This window comes from Meleagris gallopavo, chromosome Z (genome assembly GCF_905368555.1).
Source record: "Meleagris gallopavo chromosome Z, MGAL_WU_HG_1.1, whole genome shotgun sequence".
NCBI lineage: Eukaryota > Metazoa > Chordata > Aves > Galliformes > Phasianidae > Meleagris > Meleagris gallopavo.
Window position 1 is genome coordinate 32,453,070 of NC_139435.1, and position 22,051 is coordinate 32,475,120.

Consider the following 22,051-nt stretch of genomic DNA (forward strand, 5'->3'; position numbering starts at 1 on the left):
CTTAATCAAGAGTTAGAGTCAGAAAACAATTTGTCATCGCCGTGGAATGCATAAAAAATGTTAACGTTCAGATGGCATTTGGGGGAGGTAGGATAGCCAACTCTGTAAGCAGATAGTCGGGTTAAATGTAGAACCGATAGCTGATGGCAGTGTTTGCTACCCTGTAATTTTTAATGTAAAATCTGACAGGTTCGGGAATCTTGAAAGGCCTAATAATTCAGTACATACCTGTTGAGGTGTTTAGTGAGATGGTCCTTACGGTGTGAACAGAATTACACTTTCACAACAGCTGTGTGCGCTCAGAAGCATCGAAGTCATGTTGCGCTCTTAATATATTACTACTGTTGTCCATTAAAGATCAAAAGATATTACAAACAAAAAGCACAGCCACTGGCTCACTTGCCAAAGTTGCTCAGAAACAATCAAAATTGTGTTGCAACACTTCAACTTCAAAATTTACTAGCTGCCTGGAAGCAAAACAGACTCATTACAAAACAGCCAGCACTCTTGTCTAATATCCAGACTGGCTGAGAAAGTTTGGAACAAAAGTATGTACCTAATGGAATATTTCCTAAGCGAGCTAACAAAATGTAGGAATGTTACATGCACAAGAAGGTGATCATATGTGGTACACGGTCCTTCATGGAAATTATTGGTGCTCAGCAACTCTAACAATCAGTCCAACTGACATACTGCTTCTTTGATTTACATATGCTCTAGAGTGAAGTTTATCCCTTTGCGTGAAATTCATAAAAGGTTCTGCATAGTAGTCATGTGTTAGATGCCCATCTCCTGATTACTTGCTGTCTCTAAAACAGGCAGCATTTTCTTAAGAAGTACTGAGGAAACATACAGTTAGAAGTGAATGAATTAACATTTATTTTAAAATTTAAATCATATAAATACTACATAATTAAGTTTTATAATCAGAAGTTTTCAGCTTTCATTTTGTTAACAGGTGACATGCAAAATTTGATAATTTTGCAAGATTTTATGTGAAGATTCCTTTCAGTTCAGCATCCCACTTATTAATTTTACTGTTTCAAGTTTTGGAAAGTGCAAATATCTCAAGATAAAACTCAGTCAGTTAGCTTCCTCCAGCTCTTCTCTGAAACCAACCGCTCTCTCCCACATATTGATGAACAATAGCACATTGCTTCATGGTTTGCTCAGGAAGTTCATAAACTCTTTACTAATTGTATTATAAGTTCAAATTCGTAACAAACATTCAGGTACAGGATAATTTCACCTGATTTTGGGTTCAATACATAAACATTCTCTTCTGGTTGCAATGCAAGGGCAATGTTCAGTCCCACTGCTTTCTTTGTCTGAAACTGCTGGTTTTATTTATACAATACCAGAGGAACTAAAGAACTAAATGTGATGTGGCACTTCAACAGGGTTCCTCTATTTATAATTTTACATTACTAAATAAGTATCCCTTTCAGGTCAACTAATAGCTGATTATCTTACAATCTCCCTTCACTGACACCCCAACTCCTGAGTAATTTCAATCCTCTGAGATTCTTCCATACATACTGTTGCCAGCAGTTATTAAATTCTTAACTTTTTTCCCATCCACAGGAGACTGTGCAAAGATATCTAAGGGAAGTATGAGTTCAGCTTGCTGTCCAAGGATTATTTTGGAAGAAACATTAGCGGCTGTCCCAGCCTGGCGCTTATATCTCATTTGAAACATCTACTCATTCCTGACCAACAAAGAAAATTTCAATAAAGTACTTTTACTGGTTTAACAGCAGTGAGCTCCTGGGATTGTCAAAGTGCTCAGTCTTTTCCGAGGAGAGAAGGAATCAGCAGCTCAAATATAATTAACCTTCCATTCTCAATGCAAACTGCCACGCACAGGAGCTCTGCAGTCTATTAGTGAAGTTATAATGGCCAACAGGCAGAGGCAAAATTGGTCAAAAAGTTGGCTGCTGCTGTCATATTTTTAGAATTATGATTAATGACACTAATAATGTGGATGATTACTGATATGTGTATCTCCTGCAGTTTATCATATTGCACTGGCTGCCTACGTCCACAATAAACATGATGCTATCATTTACCTCTTTATTGAAGGCAATCCTTCTCTTGAAGGAGCACATTCTAATTACTTTGTAATGTTTTATGTCTTAAACATTTTGCAGCTCTGGACCTTGCCAACTGCTTCATGTCTACCATTGATTAATTACAGAATGTTTAATCAAAATTTAGAACCTAATGCAGTCATTTAAGAGTGTGCTACAGTGCCAAGGTAGTTAGGCTGCCATCCCAAGCTTGGAGAGTGTTGGGTTCAAAATGAAATCCCAGAAATGTGGAAGATGCCAAAGATTTTACCTTGGCGATTTGAACTTAAAATCTTACTTCAGTTGATGAATGACAGGCACCCACCCAAAACAAGAGGTCTGTCGTGCCTGTATGCATACTGTTCCTATTACATCTTCTTCAAATGTCTTCAATTTTCTCTTTATGCCATTGTTGCTGCAGTTGCTTCTCAACTCCTTTACAAGCTTTCCCTTCTGTTAAAACTCTTTCAAATGCCAGTCAAGAGAGTATAGTTTTGAAGTGGTTAAACAAGTGAAAAATAATTTGCAGGGACAAATACATAAGTTTTTTTTTAATGTGGATTTTTATGGTACTGTCATACAACCATTCACCGTTGAAGTTAAGTGTTTTTTTAATACCATTACTGAACTGCTGAAATGGATGCTAATATAGCTTGGAGTGCTAATGTCAAATCCTGGTAATAAAAAAGACAGACTGCTGAATGAAATAATTTCAAGTAAAAAATAGAACAAAAGTGCTCTCACTCTCGCTCTCTACTTTTATTGAATTGGGACTGACTGAGCCAATTGCTTTAGAAGTCTGTAAAACACAATTACTAGTGAGCTGACTGACCCAGCAGTGCCCCTTCTGTGACAGAACAGACTAAAAAGGCTGCAGAATTAGTGCTGCTCCCCTATCTGGCTATCAGACCTGAGAGACTTCCAAGGCAGGATCTGTTATCCTTTCTGTCAGGACCTGCCTCCGTCCCTCATCAAATCTTGATTCTGCATCTTGCATAATATATTATCTGCATACATCTCCTTCTTGGAACAAGGGCTCATTTACCTTTTCTGAGTGGGAATCTAAGTTCTCTTTCAATCTGTTGTATTTTTAGATCTTTATCTACCAACATAGCTATATTTAGGTCTCTTTAGTACACACAGACACAACATGCATATATGTGTTTGGATGATATTTGTTTCCACATTTTTTTGTTATAAATGCAAAAGTAGAATGTAAATTTATGGACAGCAAAATTAACTATCTCCCATTTGTATTTTCAATTGTAAGTGGCTGAAGAGTAATCGCTTTTTTATTTTGGCATAACAAAGAAAGGGGGGAGGGGAGAGAGAGAGAGAAAAAACAGGAATAGAAGGGAAAAAATGTATTGAACTGGAAATGGGCAACATTTTTCCCTAGTTAATAAAATAAGCAATAAAGTTTGTAAAGCACTAGAGAGAGAATCAGTAACTCTGGAAAAGAAAAAAAAAAACAATGTAATTTACAACTCATGTTTCAGATTCATAGCTTGGCATGGAATACAACTTAGGGTTATTTTTTCCTTTCTCTTCCAAACAAACAAACAAGCAAAAAATATAAAAGTGAAGTTACAGTAGAAAGAAAAAAAGTCACCTTAGAACAATCCCATCTTTTCTTTCTCTCTTTTTACTTCCCCAATGCAAAACAAGCCACTTCACGTTTATACACAAGGCCAACAAAGTCCTTCAACCCCTTCTTTTATTTTTTTGCATCAGTGTACATTTTTGGCAAATCTGAAACTCTTTCATTTCTCTTCCAAGTCCATTTAAATGAAGCTTGCAGGTGCCTTATGGCAAAAATGTTAAATTATTTCTTAGACAGATCTTTTTCAGTAATGCTTTTTAGGGCAAGCTTAAATGTGAAATAAGTTCTTAATTAAGAAAAAAAAAAAAGAAAACTTAGCAATGTGCTAATTTAAAAGATGTTGCTGGGAAATAGAAGGCACTACTAAAAGCATTAGATTTTTGTTAGATGTAGTGGGCTCAAAAGTTCTGTCACGAGGTCTCCTGTGTTCACCATTAGTACAATCAGCTTGTGAGGAGCTTTAAGTGCTATCACGCCCAAGTTATCCCTGCGTGTTTCCTTAGGACCCAGCAGGTTGTCTAAGGGAACTCCAAAGCCACTGGGAACCTCTCAAGTGTCCCTATGGCAAACGCACAAACAGATCCTGCTGCAATACCCACAGCACTGGATAACCACTGATACTAATGTGATTACTATGTGCACCACGTGTGGCTGAAGAGAGGTGTGGACAGATAGGTCACGCAGAAAGCTGGCAGTCCCTGCCTGCAATTCTCAACCAATCTATCTGGGCCATGACCTACCTTAACATGTCAAAGAACAACGGGATAGGAAAGCAAATGAGCTTTGCTGTACTATAATGGTCGTGTATTATATAATGCTACTTTAAAAACTACCCACTGACCTCACAGACCCTAAGAACAAGTACATTTTTGGGCTGAGTTCAACTGTGGATAGTGTCTACTTTTGTCTAGATATACAGGCAGGACTGATATACTTCCACCAAAACAGTGTTTCAGCTGTCATGAATCATCTGTAAGATGTAATTTATTCCCATCTTATTTTTTTCAAGGTCATTTCTAGAACTTACTTCGTAAATTTCACATTTTCAGTAAAAGTTAAGTTTAAATTCAGATACGACTCAGCATAGTTATTCATATTCTAATTAATACAACATTCCAAATGTAGAGGTGGAAACATCATCATCATTAAGCGAAGAATAAAATGGCCTCACCCTAAAGTAATCTTCGGTTAGATGGTAAAATTAGATGTAAGATATGCCTCTTCAAGTGACAAGCTTCTCTTGTCTGACAAACAAGCCCAAATGAATGCATCATGTATGTATATACGATGGTTATCTTCTAGAGCCATGGACATCTTTGCCTCCAATCTGGACAAGTATGAAGCCTCACGGTTTCAAATTTCTATGCCACTGCTCCTACAGATTTTCTTTGCTATCATTGCAGATGTTGAGAAATCACCTTGATAATCAACATTCCCCAGAAGGAAGTGACAGTGTAACCGTGATGATGCCTGAGAAGAGATAGACTGCTTTGTCTGTTCTAGGGAATATATTCCAGAACCAGATATGTCTCATCAAGCACTGCAGTAAATCTATTCTGCTACTAACTAAACCTTAAACACTCTAGGATTCAGAATTTTTCCTTGTCATTTTCAATCCTTCCACCCTAGCACATTTCCTAAAGGCATTTATGTCTGCCGACTCCTCTCTCCCTGCTGTGCCAGCAATTCCTGTGTTGCTGAGCCTCTAAAAATGATATGCCTTGAAGAAGCGAAAGCACCTTTCCATTGCCATGTTTTCCTTCTTTTGGTTCTTTCCATCTTGAGTGCAGGTCAGTTTGCAGAAGCAAACTGTTCCCTGACTTGATTTACCAGTTCATTTCACTCCCAGGCTCCTTGAACACCTACCTTGCATTTATTCACACTCTAAGACAGTACCTCTTATAATGTCTTTACTGAGCAATATCGGAAGCAGAAATTGAGTACAAAGATTACCTATTTTGCATCTCTCCCAACTGAGCAGTTTCATAAAGTTTCATCCCCAGATGTCCCATCTTTTCCATTTTGACAATTCCTGTCCCTTCCTCTGCCATGGCTCAGCAGTTCCGTTACCTGTCTGCGTACTGCTTCTCTCCTTCCGCTGAAGTTGTAATTCCAAAGGGCAGCAAAAGTGTAGCTATTCTTGTCACAAGTGTGTCTTTTTCAGCCTTTCATCATACTTCCCCAGATTCCTCCACCTGAATACTATCTCTGAGGATGAAGTACCTTGTTCTATTTTCACACATCTGTTTTCATTGATCAGTTTTTTTCACTCATCATTTTGGGAGTAGAGTCCTACTGCTATCTTGTATCTAGCAGATAGAGCTTCCCCTACTGTAGCAGAAATTCTACTGCCTTCTGCCGCAAAGTTTAAAAAACAGCTAGAGTCATTTTCTGCAGAAACTAATGTAAGTAGATGCTTCACTTCCCCTTCTTTCAAAAGACTTTAGGAAAAAATCCTCAATTTTCTCCCATTCTCTGGAGAAGTGTTTTGGTTCTTTCCAGTTGTTTCCCATGAACTGAGGGGCAACCAGGATATTATGAACAAGCATTCATGTTCCCAGTGCTGTCTTCTCAAATAATATCTTTCACTGAACATTAAACACACACAGTCTGTGCAGGAAACTGAACAAAACGAATTAAAGATTTATACTATTTGTCACAACACATAACAGGAAAAATTGCTCAATGTATGTCTTGCTTTTAGCTAGTGATTTTAGTGCTTTATTTACGCTTGCCACCTGTCCCAATCCTGGTGTGGCAGTTTAAATAAACTTTTCAGGTCACTGAAAATTCCTTGACTTACACTGTGAGATCACATAACAAGATATTTTGCACTGCGTGAATCTGTATTCTCTCTGTCAAAGTGATACTATCTTGTGCGCCAACAGAAAACAAAAAAATGATGGCAGCAGATGGTTTCAAAGAACAGCAACCACCACCTCCAAATCAAACCCAAAACAAATGAATGAGTTCAGTAGGAAAAGGCCATGCTTGAGTTGATTCTGTTACCTTTACTCACAGACTCATAGAGTCATAGAACCCTTAGAGTTGGAAGGGACATTTAAAGGTTATCTACTCCAACTCCCCTGCATTGAACAGGTACAGCTTTATCAGGGCGCTCAGAACCTGGTCCAGCCTCATCTTGAATATCTAAAGGGACAGGACAATCACCATATCTCTGGGCAGCCTGTCTCAGTGCTTCACCACTCTCACTGTAAAAGACTTTTTCCTTATATACAACCTAAATCTCCCCTCTTTTAGTTTGAAACCATTTTTCCTTGTCCTATCACAGCAGATCCTGATAAAGAGTCTGTCCCCTTCTTTCCTGTTTAGATACTCCTCTTTCGATACTGAAAGGTCTCTCTCAAGTCCCCTTGCAGCCTTCTCTTCTCCAGAGTAAACAACTGCAGCTCTCTCAGCTCATCCTCATAGGAGAGGGCTTAATCAACCCCTAAAGAGACTCATATAAATAGCCTCTTTAGGGCATGATTAATTTTTTTGTTTGTTGGTTTTTTTAAGAAAAAAATTCTTAGTAGTAAATTATTTCTGTGCATACAAATTTCAATTCTGCTTCTCTTGTTCACATTGGTGAGTACACAGTCTGTCAGGTAGTCCCTCAATGTTCAACATGACTACTCATGAAAGACACTAACAGTGGCACAAAACATTTCTTTATGATCCAGGTTCCCTTGGGTAAGGAAGAGTTATGTGAACATTAGCAATGGCACATATCTTAGTGAATCTGCAACAGGAAACCTAATGGTTCATACAGTTGTATTGGATATGCAGCTAGTTTCATCAAGAACTGCATCATGCCCAGAAACAGCCGTATGTATGTAAATATATTTATATTTAAACAATGTAGAAAATAGCTCTTTCGTTTCCTGATAAATGGCTCATCAAACACCTAATGTCTTAAAATGCTATTTCCTTGTTCTAATTGGAAGAAATTCAAGCTGTACGTGACAGCTATTTATATAAGGGGGAATCCACTAATAGTTATCATGGACCAGTGTGTAGTATTTTGAAGCTACCTGTTCCTAAAATTGAATGCATAAATAGAAATTGATTCTATAAAAAGTTATCTGTAAAAGATTCCTACCAATAGTAGGATGATGAAAAAAAAAAAGGTTGCTGTTTTGTCAAGAAGGTGATAACAGGTGGTGGGTTGCAGGTTTCTCACATCTTCACCTCCCTTGATAATGTATGCAGTGGCTCATCATAGGTAATTGATGGTAATTTATTCCAGCACACCTGTAAAGGGCTGGAAGTCAGGTAACCTGACAAAAAGTGTCTCTGCTTTTTCAGTACAGCTACACAGAGGTCTATACCCATACAAATGTAGTTCTGGAGATATCAGCAGGTTTTAATAAACCATATACAGATGTTTTGCTCCATACAAATCAAGGAGTTTACATGTTTAAATCTGCTCTGATTTAACTAGCAATCAAATGGCATGATCACCCTTGGCACCAAGAATTGTCTCATATTTATTTATAAGTCACCCTAAGCAGATAGTATTTTTGTTTTTAAATTTATTCATGGGCTTTTCTTATTGTGTGGAACGTACGCACATGCACATACTGTGAGAAAATTTTAAACCAAATCTGAACAATTAATATTACTACTTTAATAGTAGAATGACAAAATGAAAGGTTCTTGCTTTGCTCCTTTGAATAGTTACACTGAAAATTAATTTATTTTGTGTAGAAGTGAAAGAGAAATGTGATGTGCCATAACTGAGTTGTAGTCTAAGAAACACAGATGTTAATAGTGCCACTGCTGAAGCGAAATGCAGATTTAGCTTTCACCTAGGCTGGCAGAAAAGATGTATGAATTTCTCCCTAAGATCTGACATAGCTCCTCAGTGAGAATTACTGAGAGCAGAAGATCCACTGAGCCTCTTGCTATATTTTGTCCATACACTTCTTGGCTCTATATTTCCTGAGCATCCGCACCTCAGTGCTGGCTTCAAGAATCCACCACAGCTATTTCTTCATAACGCAAAGGCACTGTTTGCAGTGACAGGAGTCACAGATGAGGCTGGGATGCAGATCTCAGAGGAACCCAACAGCCAGAGCCAGGCTCCTTCTCCTCACTCATAAGCAAACCTCTTCTGAGTCTAGAAATAATTACCTTTTGAAAGACAATTCTTTCCATTTGAGTGCAAAGTACTCACATAAACTTTTCTTCCCTACTTTCTCTTTTCCCACTTAAAACTATGTTGGAAAAGGCATCTTTCTGTTTAAAAGCAGATTATGTATATAAAAAGACACTGCTCCTAATCACTGACATCAATTTCAATACGGTTTCTATTACTATTTACTTTACATTGCCTTTCTGTAACAAGATACAGCCTGTATGTCTTGCCTTTAGAGAAAAGGACATTTGAAGTAAATACAGAAATAGCAATGGATGAAAAGCTAATTCAGGGAGTGGCTGGTGCAGAATGGAATAAAAAATGATTTTGGCAAGTGTAGAGTTTCTAGAAAATGAGAGACAGTTGTATTTCTCTTTATGGGGAGAGGGTCAGAGACATAGGTATGTATAAAATTTGATGAGTGCTGCTATATATAGATGAGAAGATGATGAACTAAAAAAAAAAAGCCCTACTGAAAAAAAAAAACCAAAAAAACGATGCTCAGTAGAGCTTGGACATTCAAAAGCACTATATTTTAATTTCTAGAAGGGAAAAGAGAAATAATTACTGGGACAGTGACAATAAGTGCAGGTACTTCGCTGTGCTTTCCTCTGCCCTGCACTGAAAAAATATGTGTAAGTTGGGGACTTGTCAGTCTGCTGATTATCCTGATCCTCATTTACAAAGAATAGCAATGCTTAGTTAAAGATTTCAGAAGATATTCCAACCATTCCAGCAGAATAATATTCATATAGGATTTGGCCTGCGCACAGATGATCTAGAAATGGTGAAGCCCATTTTAGTCAAACCTTAATAGGCATTGCTGCAGGATATGTTCCAAAATGAAAAACTGACACGTGGATAAAAAACTCTCCTTCAGTCAAAGCAGTGCTGTTAGCTCCTGGTGTGATGTGCTGCCTCTGGTAATTAACTATGTGTATCACAACACTATCCTCCCAAAGCTCACAGCAGCTACCACCACTGTCAAGAATTCAGAGTTTTTGGATGCAAGACATAGGGGGAAAATAGTCAAACCTTTAACTGACTAGAGCTATACTGGCAAAAGATCTTAAGTGATGCCAGATGCCATTACATAAAACATAAAGGATCAACCAATGATGTTTCTCCCCAGATAAGCTTTTGTTTTCTTTTAAAACATTTCCCTAACTAGTTATAATGTAATTATTAGTATTATTAATATAATTTCTAGCAATATTATTAACAAAATTATTAATAATAAAGATTAAAAACTCTCAAGGCTATGAGATATCTAGAACCTCCAGTTCATTGACCAAAAAAAAAAAAAAAAAAAAAAAAAAAAAAAAAAAATTAATTTGCAAAGCAAAGTATTTCTAGGCTTCTTTAGCTTGTTAAGGGTCACTTGATTATGTGAGTGATAACAGATAACACAGGCAAATCATACAGACTTTTTATAATGTGTCTGAAAGAATGAAACAGTAATACATGAGAATTTTTATTGAGAAGTGCTTACTGTGTGCTTTAGGTATTTCTTATTTCTCCTGCAGCAATTAATAGCAAAATGCCTCTGAGCTTTTAAGTGAAATTGATTTAAATCACTGGAAGAAGTTCTCACTTTGTAATACCTTTAATTTAGTTATCCAGTTATCTTTGAGGTGCTGTCCATGATTTGAAGAGCTAGAAACTGCAAACTTATGCCTGTCTCTAAAATAAAAGCATATATTTAAAAGGAATATAAGAAAAAAAATTGCATGGAAAAGACTTTAGGGTGATTAAGCAGTTTGCAAAAAGAATATAGATATTTCTCTGTCAAATCTGTAAACGAATTAACAAGAACTACGACAGTTTTACTTGATTCTTTCAGGGTAGTTCCAGAAAAATTTGCAGATCGGGAGTGGTAATGTATGTGGATAAAAAATCCGGCCAGAATGGGCACACAAACTGTACCATTTCTTCATATTTTTGAAGTCCATGACCATTCTTCATCTTTGCAATTTAAGTTGTATTATGCGTAGGAATTTTTGTTGTTCTGAGTGCAACAAATAAATGAAAAATATTCTGGATGTTACTGGTGGAATGATAGAAATATGGCTTTGCATCTTATGCAACTCAAAACAATAAGCAAATACTAAATTTATGTTTAAATATTCAGCATGCTTTCTCAGTTCCTGAATCATAGCTTTTGATGGCTTACTTTCAATGAGCTTAATAGGAGTATATCCTACATAGTTCACAAAATATTTTTAAAATGTGTCCTACGTCCTACTTTAAACTTTCATTTCTCAATGATATTTTATGTGTGTCATCACAGTCACCTCTCTGTTAGAACAGATACGTCTTTACTAAGCCTTAATTTATTTTTGCATCCTTCATGTTCACTGGTTTCATCCTACTCTAAACCAAGCTTCCTAGTTGGTCCTTTTTATCTGTTTTGAACTTGTTTTCTGATGTTTGTTCCTATTCTGCTTGGTGGACCAGGAGATATGAGACGGTTGGGGACTGAACTCTCCATCTCAGTCCCCTCAGCAGTAAGTTGCTTTTATTTTGTATGACATGATACATTCACTTTTAAATCCCATCAATTTCAGTGGTAAAAATAAAGGAGCTGTGTAAGATGTTTAGCTAGGTTTAATTTCATTCCTGTGTCTGCTGAATTTTTATGACATAAAGAATAAATATGAAACACAAATAAAAGAAAACAGAGGACTCAGTCTCACTATCATTGCAAGAACCAGGGAGATTCTGTTATGTGACATATGATCATCATCACATGTGAGAGCTTTTAACCACAACTATGAAATAACTGTGTTATTGTACCACATTGACAAATTCCATTTATATTACATTTTCCTCAGGATTGGAAAAGAATTATAAAAAAGTAAAGAAAAGTATATTAAAACAAAACAAAACAAAACAAAAGACCAAAACAAGACAAAACAAAAAGCATCACACAGCAAAAAAAACCCTAAGAGTTAAAGAACCAGCTGCTTCTGTTTAAGCCCAACTGTTTCAGTACTGATGCTGCATGGTTACGACATGATGTCATCTGAATATACCCTTGAAGATCTTAAAAATATGTAGAGGTCTAGTCTCTGCTCTCTGACTGTGCTTAATTCCCATAAGTTGGGAAGAAAAGAAAGTGGACTAAACAACTATGGTGCGTAGTGAGGTGTATACATTCCTCTACAGAGAAAAATATTTTCTACCTATTTACTTGTTCTTGCTACAATGTAGCAGCTAGTTTTAAAAATTGAAGAGAAGCAAAAGTATTCTTTTATGTTTCATGTTTTCTTTTATATGATCCTACAGGGATGGAAATCATTCTTTTATTACAGTCCTTCCACTCTCTCTCTCCATCCATTCATCCAACTGTCCACCCATCCTTTTCCCTCCTTTCTACTTCTGTGGTTTGATGTGCATGCATGAAAACAATTTCTATTACGTATTATTTACTATATATTTAATAGAAGCTTTTCTTGATTTAAAAGCTGCAAGGAGAAAAAAACGTAATGAACTGCAGCTTATAAACACATGTTCATAGGTACACTGAAAGAATAATGACATTTATTATCTTGCCAGTCACTTAAGAGGATGGCAAATATATACTATTCTGAATGCCAAGCAACAATGAAAATCCTGAAGTGATGAAACTCTCTCAATGTCATGGGAACACGATTGTCACTTGTCATTACTGTGCATCTCTCTCTTTCTTCATGTACCCTAAACTTCCTATTCGTACATAATTCAACACACTTAATAATGTAGAAAATCAATTAATATTTACTGACCTGTCTCTGCTTCTCCGTGATGGGAACGCAGCATTACAGCCAGCCACCGTGCAGACATGCATCTCTTTTAAATGAACGTTTCTGTAGTGAAGCTTCACACTGTAGGAACTCTTGAAACTCTTCTTGCACACGTAGCAGATCTTGGGGTCTGGGCTTGAGCACATTTCACCTTCTGGGGAGAATTTCTGAGGGCTGTTATAGTTGAATGTGGAAGCAAAACTTTCATGAAGGGCAGCCATACTGGCACTTCCTCCATTGTACAGTCCATATTGGCTCATGTAGAACATATCATATGTAGGGTCTGTATACTCTTCCTTCACCTTAATGACATCCTGGTTAGAAGAGTCATTGTGGTTTTCAACTGGTCTGTCACTGTGCATCATAGATTTTTCAACAGGTTCATGGAGGCGGTCATCACCTTCCATGGATTCTTCACACAGTTTGGGCTCTGACGACTCAGACTCATTTTCATAGTCTCTCTCGTGCTCCTGGTCTTCTGATGTCATACTGTCTGCCCTTCTTATATCTGGTCTGGAAATGCATCTGCTTCTGTCAGTTTTGGAAAAGTCTTTCACGGACAAGCCTGGGCTCATTTCTTCCTGAGAATGGCAGTGATTGTCATGACCAATGTCATTTACCATTGTGCTGCTGTCATTCACCTCTTCATCTTCATCATCAAATTCATCGGCAGTATCAATAACTTCCTTTTCTATTTTAACTGGCATGCTTGACTTCCTTGGCTTCTTCTTAGGGGCAAGGTCAGCATTAGGCTCTGAGGTGGGCATCAGCACTGATGGTACTGATGACTCTGAAGGAGGTGGGGGATGTTGCTCCATGCCACTCGCTGCTGGTATTATTGGACTGGTAGGAAGGGAGGTTGGAGGACTCACCATTTCTCCAGGAGTAAGTAAATTTCTGTAAAAAGGAGGAACGGGTTGAACAGTCTTTAAAGCTGGAAACACCAGCTGACTGGGAAGAGGATTCTGTAGTACAGGATCTAGAGGAGGAGTGGTAAATCCCATTGGTGGACGCCCAGGGCTTGTTAAAGTTAGGTTGGATTTTGTACTTGCTATGACTGGGGTGGCAGCACCTGATGTAGCACGAATTAGATCTTTGTCTCGGTTATTTCTTAGCATAGGCATGTGGAGGCGAGGGTTAGGGTTAGCACTGTGACGATTGCGGCTTCTGAGAGAGCTGAAGACCATGTTGCAGCCCTCAATAGTGCACCGGTGCTTGATTTTCAGGTGAACGGCATTGTAGTGGATTTTAAGTGTACCTTTGTCATAGAAAGTTTTGCCACATGCATTACAAAACACTCTTCCTTTTCTAGAGGCAGACCCCATTCTCCTCATTCTGTGAATGCGGAATGAACTTTTAGTATGTTCTGTTTTCGATAAATCATTGACAGGCGTAGGTGTCTGAACAGGAGAGACACAGGGTGGCTCAGTTTTGGGTTCAACATTTGTGATGCTGGTCAAGGCATTCCTGCTGGATGTCTGCTCATTCTTGAAAGGTGTGGGAGAAACTTCAGATTCACTGCTCTCATTATATTCATTTTGAGCTGTAAGGCTTGGTTCACGGAGCCTCATTGCTGGCTGTTCCAGCAGGAGGCCATTTGGAGGCAGCCCCAACAGTGGAGCAGAGACTGGATTTATGTATTGGAATGGTAGCAGGAATGCAAGACTATTCGGGATGTTTTCAAAATGATGAATGCTGGAAGGGTTGCTATTCTCCAGGTGAGCAAGGAGACTTGGGCTCCTGGTGCGATTATTGCTTTCAATAAAAGTCCTTATATCTGAATCTGTCTTTGAAGATGGCACAGCCACAGCCTGCCCTTCTTTTTCTTGAATTGCCATCAGCTCCACAATGGATTTGGTTTCTCCAAATCTCAGGAACTGCTGAAGGGTAATGATCTCTTCTTCCCTGGACATTATGGCCCAGCGGTCCAGCACCTTGCCTGCAGCATCCTAGAGGCCATATCAAAGAAACAACAAAGACAAACACAAAGAAAAAACTTATTGATTCTGCATAATTATTGAATTCAATAGAAGGTGCTCTGTTGCCTGCACATGAAATACTAAGCTCGAAAAACAACATGCAATCAGTGTTAACAAAACTCAACCAAAAAGCAAACTTTTTCAGCCATGCAAATACCATAATTACAGTCACAGTTAGAGAAAAAGATTGAGTTTAATAACATCAGAGCAAACAAAATGTAGAACACTGGGGCTCTGCGATCTGAAATGCCTTTGATATTGCTATTTTAAAAGCTGCAATCTATATACTATGCAAATGTTTGGTATACATTTGTTGCTGTTCACTCCATTGTACAATATGGAAAATTGTACCTTAATTGATGTTTAATGCTATCGCTATAAGAAAGAGCTAAGCAAATGAATTTGATAGATTTGCTTTTCAAATATAAGTAAACATACAGCTTAAATCGTTTATGGACCACCTCACAAGAAATTCTGATGCAAGGCAAACAGTCTCAAAAATAGCATGTAATACTAGTATCTTTCTCCTTTTTTTTTTTTAATTTTTATTTTTCGTGATAGCAATACTGAAAAACACATTCATCATAAACTTACATCAAAAGGCAGAAATAGAGAAATTGTTTAAAGCATAACTGACGATTGTAGACTTGCAATCTTGATATGGCTTAGACTTAAAAGATGACTTTTTTTGCTATAAATGACAGTTAAAAATATGTAAAAAGTAAGCATCTGATGGCCACAGATAGTATAAATGTGTAAAAATGTTGTCTCTTAACACTGCCTTCTGATACCAAGGGAAAAATCCAGAGAGAATACACATCAGTAATCACTAGACTATCTGTTGTTAAATATACATTAAAAAGCATTTCACACTTTCATTTTTGCTAGTAAGCATGAGATTTGCCTGAAGGTAAGACTTAAAAATTCTGCAATGTAATGTCAGGCAATCCACTCCACCATGTATTGATAAAAAGATATTAAAATACTTATATAATGAATACATCATTTTATTGGCATCTTTCCTTTTGGGCAAGTTCTGGACATAACATCAGCACGGTAACTATAACCAACAAGCACTGTTGCATGCCATCAAATCAGAACTATTCCAGTGCTTCCTCATGCATTAAACAGTTTGAAATCCTTGCAAAGATACCTCTCTGTACTGTCTCTGATCTTTTTAAATCTTGACTCTCAGCTTCAGAACACATTCAAACATTCTGGTCTGCACATTACTGCAAAAACCACCAGTTCTTATTTGATTATGAAGCCAGCAAATGTCTTTCAGTTTTTGCGATCTTTATTTATTTATTTGTTTATTTTCAGTTTTCAGAGTATTGGTTCTTTCCTCCCCTCCCCAGAAGCTTCCTTCTAGAGCACAAGAAAATGCCATTTGCCCCAAATGTATTTAATTGATTATATCTATTTTATTATTATTATTATTATTATTTCAGCTCTGATGCGTGTCACCTTCCTAAATCCAGAGTTGATGGTGAAGGTTGATGCCATCTATGCTTCAGAACCTTGCATGCCAATGCAGAATGTTTTGAAAGGTTCCACGCACAATAGCTCACGATGAAACAGTACAAGACTATGAAACTGTCAACGGTAAATAATTACAGAATATCCTTAGAATCTCACTGCATTGATGGAGATGTAGAGCACCAGAACCAATCTCTAAGCAGAAATTATCCAGCATGCATTTACACAGAAATGAAAGAAATGCCATCATGCAGATGCTGGTCCTGGTCTGAAGTATTAGTCAGGAAGTGGTCACACCTTTAAATACCTTTGGGCACTGTGGACATCCGTAACTGTTATGCTCCCCCTGCTCTACCAGTCAGATGGAGGAGCATTTTAGAGGCAGTCTGCTATCTAGTAAAAATCATCCGGAACACAAAACCAACAAGAATAATACCCCACAAACACCCAACAGAAAAAGAAACAACACAAAGAACAGGTTTACTTTTGAAAGCTCTAAGATTATATTTTGCCCACTTTTCCCAACTTGCTTTGATTACTCTCCCCATGAATGCCACCTAAATTTCCTTGCATTAACTTCTCCTGCTACTTCCAGCTGGCCATACTGGTTCTGCTTTTGAGCGATTCTTACATGAAACTCAAAAAACAGTCACCTGTGAAACAATTTATGCACACACATTCCCAATCTGAAGCCACAAGTATTTATTGCTTCTAACTGTAACTCAAAGATGGAAAGAACATTGTCTAATTTACACTGCTTGCATGTATTGAATTAGAACCTCTGACTGCAGCCAGCTGCAGGCTGCTTTGTAATGTACTACTGGTAGTAATTTGTTTTGTTTTTGCTTTAATTTGTAAATCACTCACAGGCTTATGTAGCAGATGGATGTTTTATAAAAACAGATATTTAAGTACATAAAAATTAGATACAGCCCGTATGAGAATAACTCATGGAAATAGTAGGTACAAGTCCTGTAACAGACCTGTAACTGCCACACACATCAGTGGAAGGTTACTTCACACAATCTCCCATCTGATGGCTGTAGATCTAGCTTTCTGTGTGCACTGAGCAGGGAGGCAATGCCCAAACACAGGGGCTCTGTGAACGCTTTCGGGGAAGTATTCCACAGCAGAAGTCAGAGATGCTGGCAGTTGGCTACATGACCTACCTGTCCATGAGATGCCACCCTCTTCCATCCCATTTAGTCAATGACAGAACATTTTGGGTTTGCAGAGAAGAAGGACAGACTTTCAGCTGTTGCTAAGTGCCACTGATCACAAAATTTGGCTGTCAAGTATTTGATTATCGAGGGGGTTATCTTCACTGTCACATAAACAGCAAGGTCTCAGAAAGCTGGCCTTAAATATTCTCTGCTTACTTATACCGGTTGCATCAAGCTATACCTGGTTAATTCACAGCAATCATTTTTATTTCCCTAGCCAAAGTAAAAAGATATTGCAGAGATGCACATGCTTCTTAGAAAACATACTACCTATGGATACTGTATGGCATATGCTTCAATATTTACATAGTGATGGTTTTCCATAAAACATTTTAAGTATGTTCTATGCAAACCTAGATAAAGAATGAATAGGAATGTCATTTTTTGATAAAACTTAAAATTAACAAAAAATCTAACTATTATCCACTTTGAATTAAGCTATAACTAGCTAGGGATCTCTCTGTATATGGTAATACTTGATTAGAAGTTCAAGTCCTTTCTTACATATAATCGATTTCTTGTTTCTTACAATCTCTCATGCTAAATTTTTTCCCCAAAGCCATTAAATCATATCCACATTTAAATATTCCACGACAAAAGGTTCCAATTTATATTACTTTTTTCAGCTCACAACTGATTAAGCCAAGCCTCCTGTGACAATGTGTACAGCGAAGTCAGTGAATGGAGAGATACCACTGTGTGCATACAGCTTTACACCAGGCAGTAGACAAGTAAGCCTGATTTCTTCCTTCTTCACCCATACAGCCTTGTTTTTTTAATTGTATTTTACATGCGTGGCTAGCTCTCTCTCAGTTTCAAACACAGAAAAATTTTTAATCCTTAAATCATATAAAATCTAACCTCCAAGGATGCAAAACATAACCTTGGATGTTTTCCTTAATCTAAGCCCACACTTGACTCTTCCTCTTCCAACACATATAGGTGTATTATTTTTATAGATAAAAATTCATATACACAGAAACTGCACTAAATCTAGGCAGCAAAGGCATAGTTAAATATCCTGAAGCTGCCTCATTTTTTGCTGCACATGTTACAAACAGATATGTTAGGGTACATCTTGTCTTAAACTTCTACGTCAGACAGAACAAGTGATGGGCCTCAAGATGATTATCTTGGATGATACAAACATGCTAAAGCAGAAGATGAGCACAAAATTCACTCTAATTAGTAAGAGTTTAATTGATGAGGATTATGAAGAAAATTCTTCATTTCCAAGGGCCTTTAGGTTTTACAAATGTTAAGCTTTCAATTCATCTTGAAAACCTCACAATTTAAAAACTGCTTACTTAGAAAATAAGGATGGTCTACAGAAACATACACCATAAACATATGTTGTAAGCCTTGAACTTTGGTTACAAAATCAGTTTTTTAAACTCTCACTTTGTGTAAGAAGCTGCATCAACCCCTGCATGCCTGTACTGTGTTTAACTAAATTTATACACAGGCACACATATATATGTACATATACATACACATCACAGACTTTTTGCAGTTCTATTTTTATCTTACTAATTAACTTTTTGGCATAGGTAAAATAAAGTGTATATATGCTGCTGGCTGAATTCATAGTAAGAATTACAGAAGAGTTGAGATTACTTGGAAGGTTAAAAAACTCTACAATTGCTTCTTAAGTAAGGCTTTTGTGCTCAAAGTTATAAAGAAAAACACAGTGCCAGCTTTTGTATTTTAAAATTTTTGCATATGCACCATAAACTGTTTGTTTTTATGCATATCAGTTAAGTATCCGCCTTGCAAAATATTACTTGGATATGTATTTGATTAATTAAAAAAGCAAGGTTGGTGTTTAAAATATCACTTTCTTCTATGAGCCCTTCTTAAAGAGCTATAAATTTTCTAGCTTGATTTCTAAAAAACATTTTGAATGCAGCTGTAACAATTGAAAAGCAGACTGAAAGACATTCATTTGGTCATACCATAATTGCAAAGGATGGTTTTAATTAGGGTGTAGACAGAAGAAAAAAATCAACATTTGTTTCTAATAAAGAAAAGCCTACATAATTTCCATGATTTAGGGTTTGTTGTTTTTGTTTGGCTGAATTTCCCAGGAGCATCTCTTTGCTTCCCAATTAAATTTCAAGCTGTTACGCTATGGGTAGTCCTACTGCTCCTGGGGCAAAAGCAACCAAAGCTGTGTAGCAGCACACCCGCTTACATCTGTAGGGATGGGAGTGGAAATGTGCAACCATGCTGGTTTGTTCTGGCCAACCCTCTGACTTCAATGCAGCAGAAGTAAGCCCTGTATTTGGCTCTCCATATGACTGTTCACATACTCATTTTCCTGATAGGTGTTTTTTCCATGCTGAACCTAGCCCACCTTTGCTCCTGTAAGCACACAAAAAAAGTGTGCATACTTGCTCGCTGTGATTATACATGTGCAACTGATATAAAATTTAACACACCAGCCTGCAATGAACCATTGTTAAATTTTTTTCCCCTCATCTGTCACTACTCGTCCACCTCCCACCAGCCCCCCTGCTCCAACTGAAACCATATGAACAAACTCATGTTTAAGTGTCAGCAGTCCTCTCCTTGAGTTATTCTGCTGCAGCAGGAATGAGCACAGTGCAGCTCTACCGAGTTCTCAGTCAATAATGGAAATCTTTATCTTTTGGCTTCACTGCAGCCTCCACTGTGCTAGAAAAATCAAAAGCGATAGATATTCTTCCCTTCAGATACCCCTTTCCCTCACCTACTGGAGTTGTTTTCTTTCTCCCAAAAATACAGGCCGTGCATGAGAATGCCAGCTGCAGCAGATGGAGAAAAGTCACTCTTTTCCTGAAGTATCAAGTAAAAATGACGCCAGCATTGTGCGTACAAGTGAAAACTAACATGAAGGAGATATTATTTACTCATAATTACACGTGTGCTTTTACTTATCTGTGCTGACAGATATTAACAGTGCTTAACTCTGGGTTTTATGCTTCATGTCTTCTTATGCATGTAGCATCAAAAACCTTTGCATTTTGACCAAAGACCTTTGCAAATTTTTACTAATTGATACTGTAGACACTGGGTTGAAATCTGGCTGCACTTTAAATCTAGAGTAATTGTACTTCAAATCCAGAATAATTCCACTGGCCATGCTGAAAAGTAATTTTGAATTAACTTAGCCCTGAAAAACTACATTGAGCCAAATCTGTTTGAATATATATAGGGACATACCACCATGGTGGAGCACAGCGGCTGTGTAACGATGCACAGGAGCGCTGCTCAACACTTTCAGAGTGAAAGTGAGGAACACCATGTCCTGCTGAAACTGCAGATGGAACGTAAGGAGGTGGAATGCAATAACCGCAGCTGAAACCTAGCCAGGACACCGCCGTTAACCACCCACGCTCTTGCTAAATGGCCTACCGGGTCTTTACTGACCAAAAGTATGCAGGTCCTCTGTTTTATATCTCATCCTCAAGACACATGCCAGGAGCACAGCTCCCTGCACAAGCAACCTGCTAGACCTCTGGTTCTGGACTGGCTTATAGGGAGTGGTATCAAAAGACTGGATCCCCAACACACTGCACCCTTCAGAGACTAAAATTCCTTATTTCTTACGATCCCTTTTCATTCTTTAGGTTCACCAAACTTAGAAAAGAAAACATAACCAAAAAAAACCCCAAACTTGACAACAGAGGAATTCAGAGCATTGCTCTGAGTGACGACGCTACTCTGTCAAATACCAACAAGAAAGTACCCATGTAAATTGGGGGTCAGGAAAAAAGCCTCTTACTTTTTTCACAAAAGGAATCATTCTTTTGAACTCTTTCTTGCTCCTCCTAAAAGTATATGCACCTCTTTGACTCCAGTAAAACTACTAGGATGCAAGGGCATTAGTTTTAAATGCTTCTGATTTTTAAAACATATTGTTTGACTTTTGATAAAATATTCACTTTGTTAAGAAATGCTCTTGATTATGGACCAGATAAGAATGCATAATTCACAAGATGATCACTTTTTTTTCTGGATAAAAATGTGTACAGCATTTTTATTTTTAAAACTATGATAGATCACTGTGGGGTTACAACATATTTAATCACAGCAGTTTCAGCTTCATTTAATCATGGAAACTGCATCAAGCATCTTTGCAACTGGGTGCCTAACAAGTTTTTTCACAGGAAACCTCTGTCCACACTCAGAGAACAATCTAAGCACTATCAGAACTCAATTCTCTTGCTTTTTGAAATTTCACAATGGTATAGCTCATATGATGTCGGTGAAATTTGATTTACAGCTGTCCTGCTGGTGGGACGGAAAAAGATATACAACTGCCATCTATTAAAGATCTGTCACTTACTGATAACAGTGGAGCTTCTGTTAGCATACAGAAACATTGCTTTGGCAGTCTTAAGAAGATCCAAAGTCATCTTTCAGCACTAGTCATTAACCCATTATCTTTCATTTGTTTTGAATTACCAGTGCCAATTCCCAAGAATTTTGTCCCTTGCCTACGACAAATGTCACAGACTTTCAAAGGCAAGTATTCACTCCTTTTACCATCTGCTATGGTTCAGTTTCTAAAAGATTTCTAAAGACTTTACCCAAGGAAATGAATGTAAACTGACCAGATGCTTTATGGTATCTGTAAAAGAAAACATTTTCTAATGTACACCCAAGGTGAGGCAAATTTTCTCACATTCGTGGTAGAATATCAATATTTCATAGAAATCAAGCATTCAAATCCCTTAAACAGCTTTGAAATTTAGAATGCTGAACCTCAAATCTAGAGGAACATTTTCT

At 37.5% G+C, this 22,051-nt stretch overlaps 1 protein-coding gene across 3 annotated transcripts in view; it reads right to left on the reverse strand.

The window, feature by feature from the left end:
* BNC2 (basonuclin zinc finger protein 2) overlaps positions 1–22,051 on the reverse strand; it is a 345,135-nt gene that overhangs the window by 21,153 nt on the left and 301,931 nt on the right. For all 3 annotated transcript variants that reach the window (XM_085212791.1, XM_085212792.1, XM_085212793.1), the window contains one exon: positions 12,580–14,546. In XM_085212791.1, coding sequence (XP_085068917.1) covers positions 12,580–14,546 — 1,967 coding nt within the window. The remainder of the gene's footprint in view (positions 1–12,579; positions 14,547–22,051) is intronic.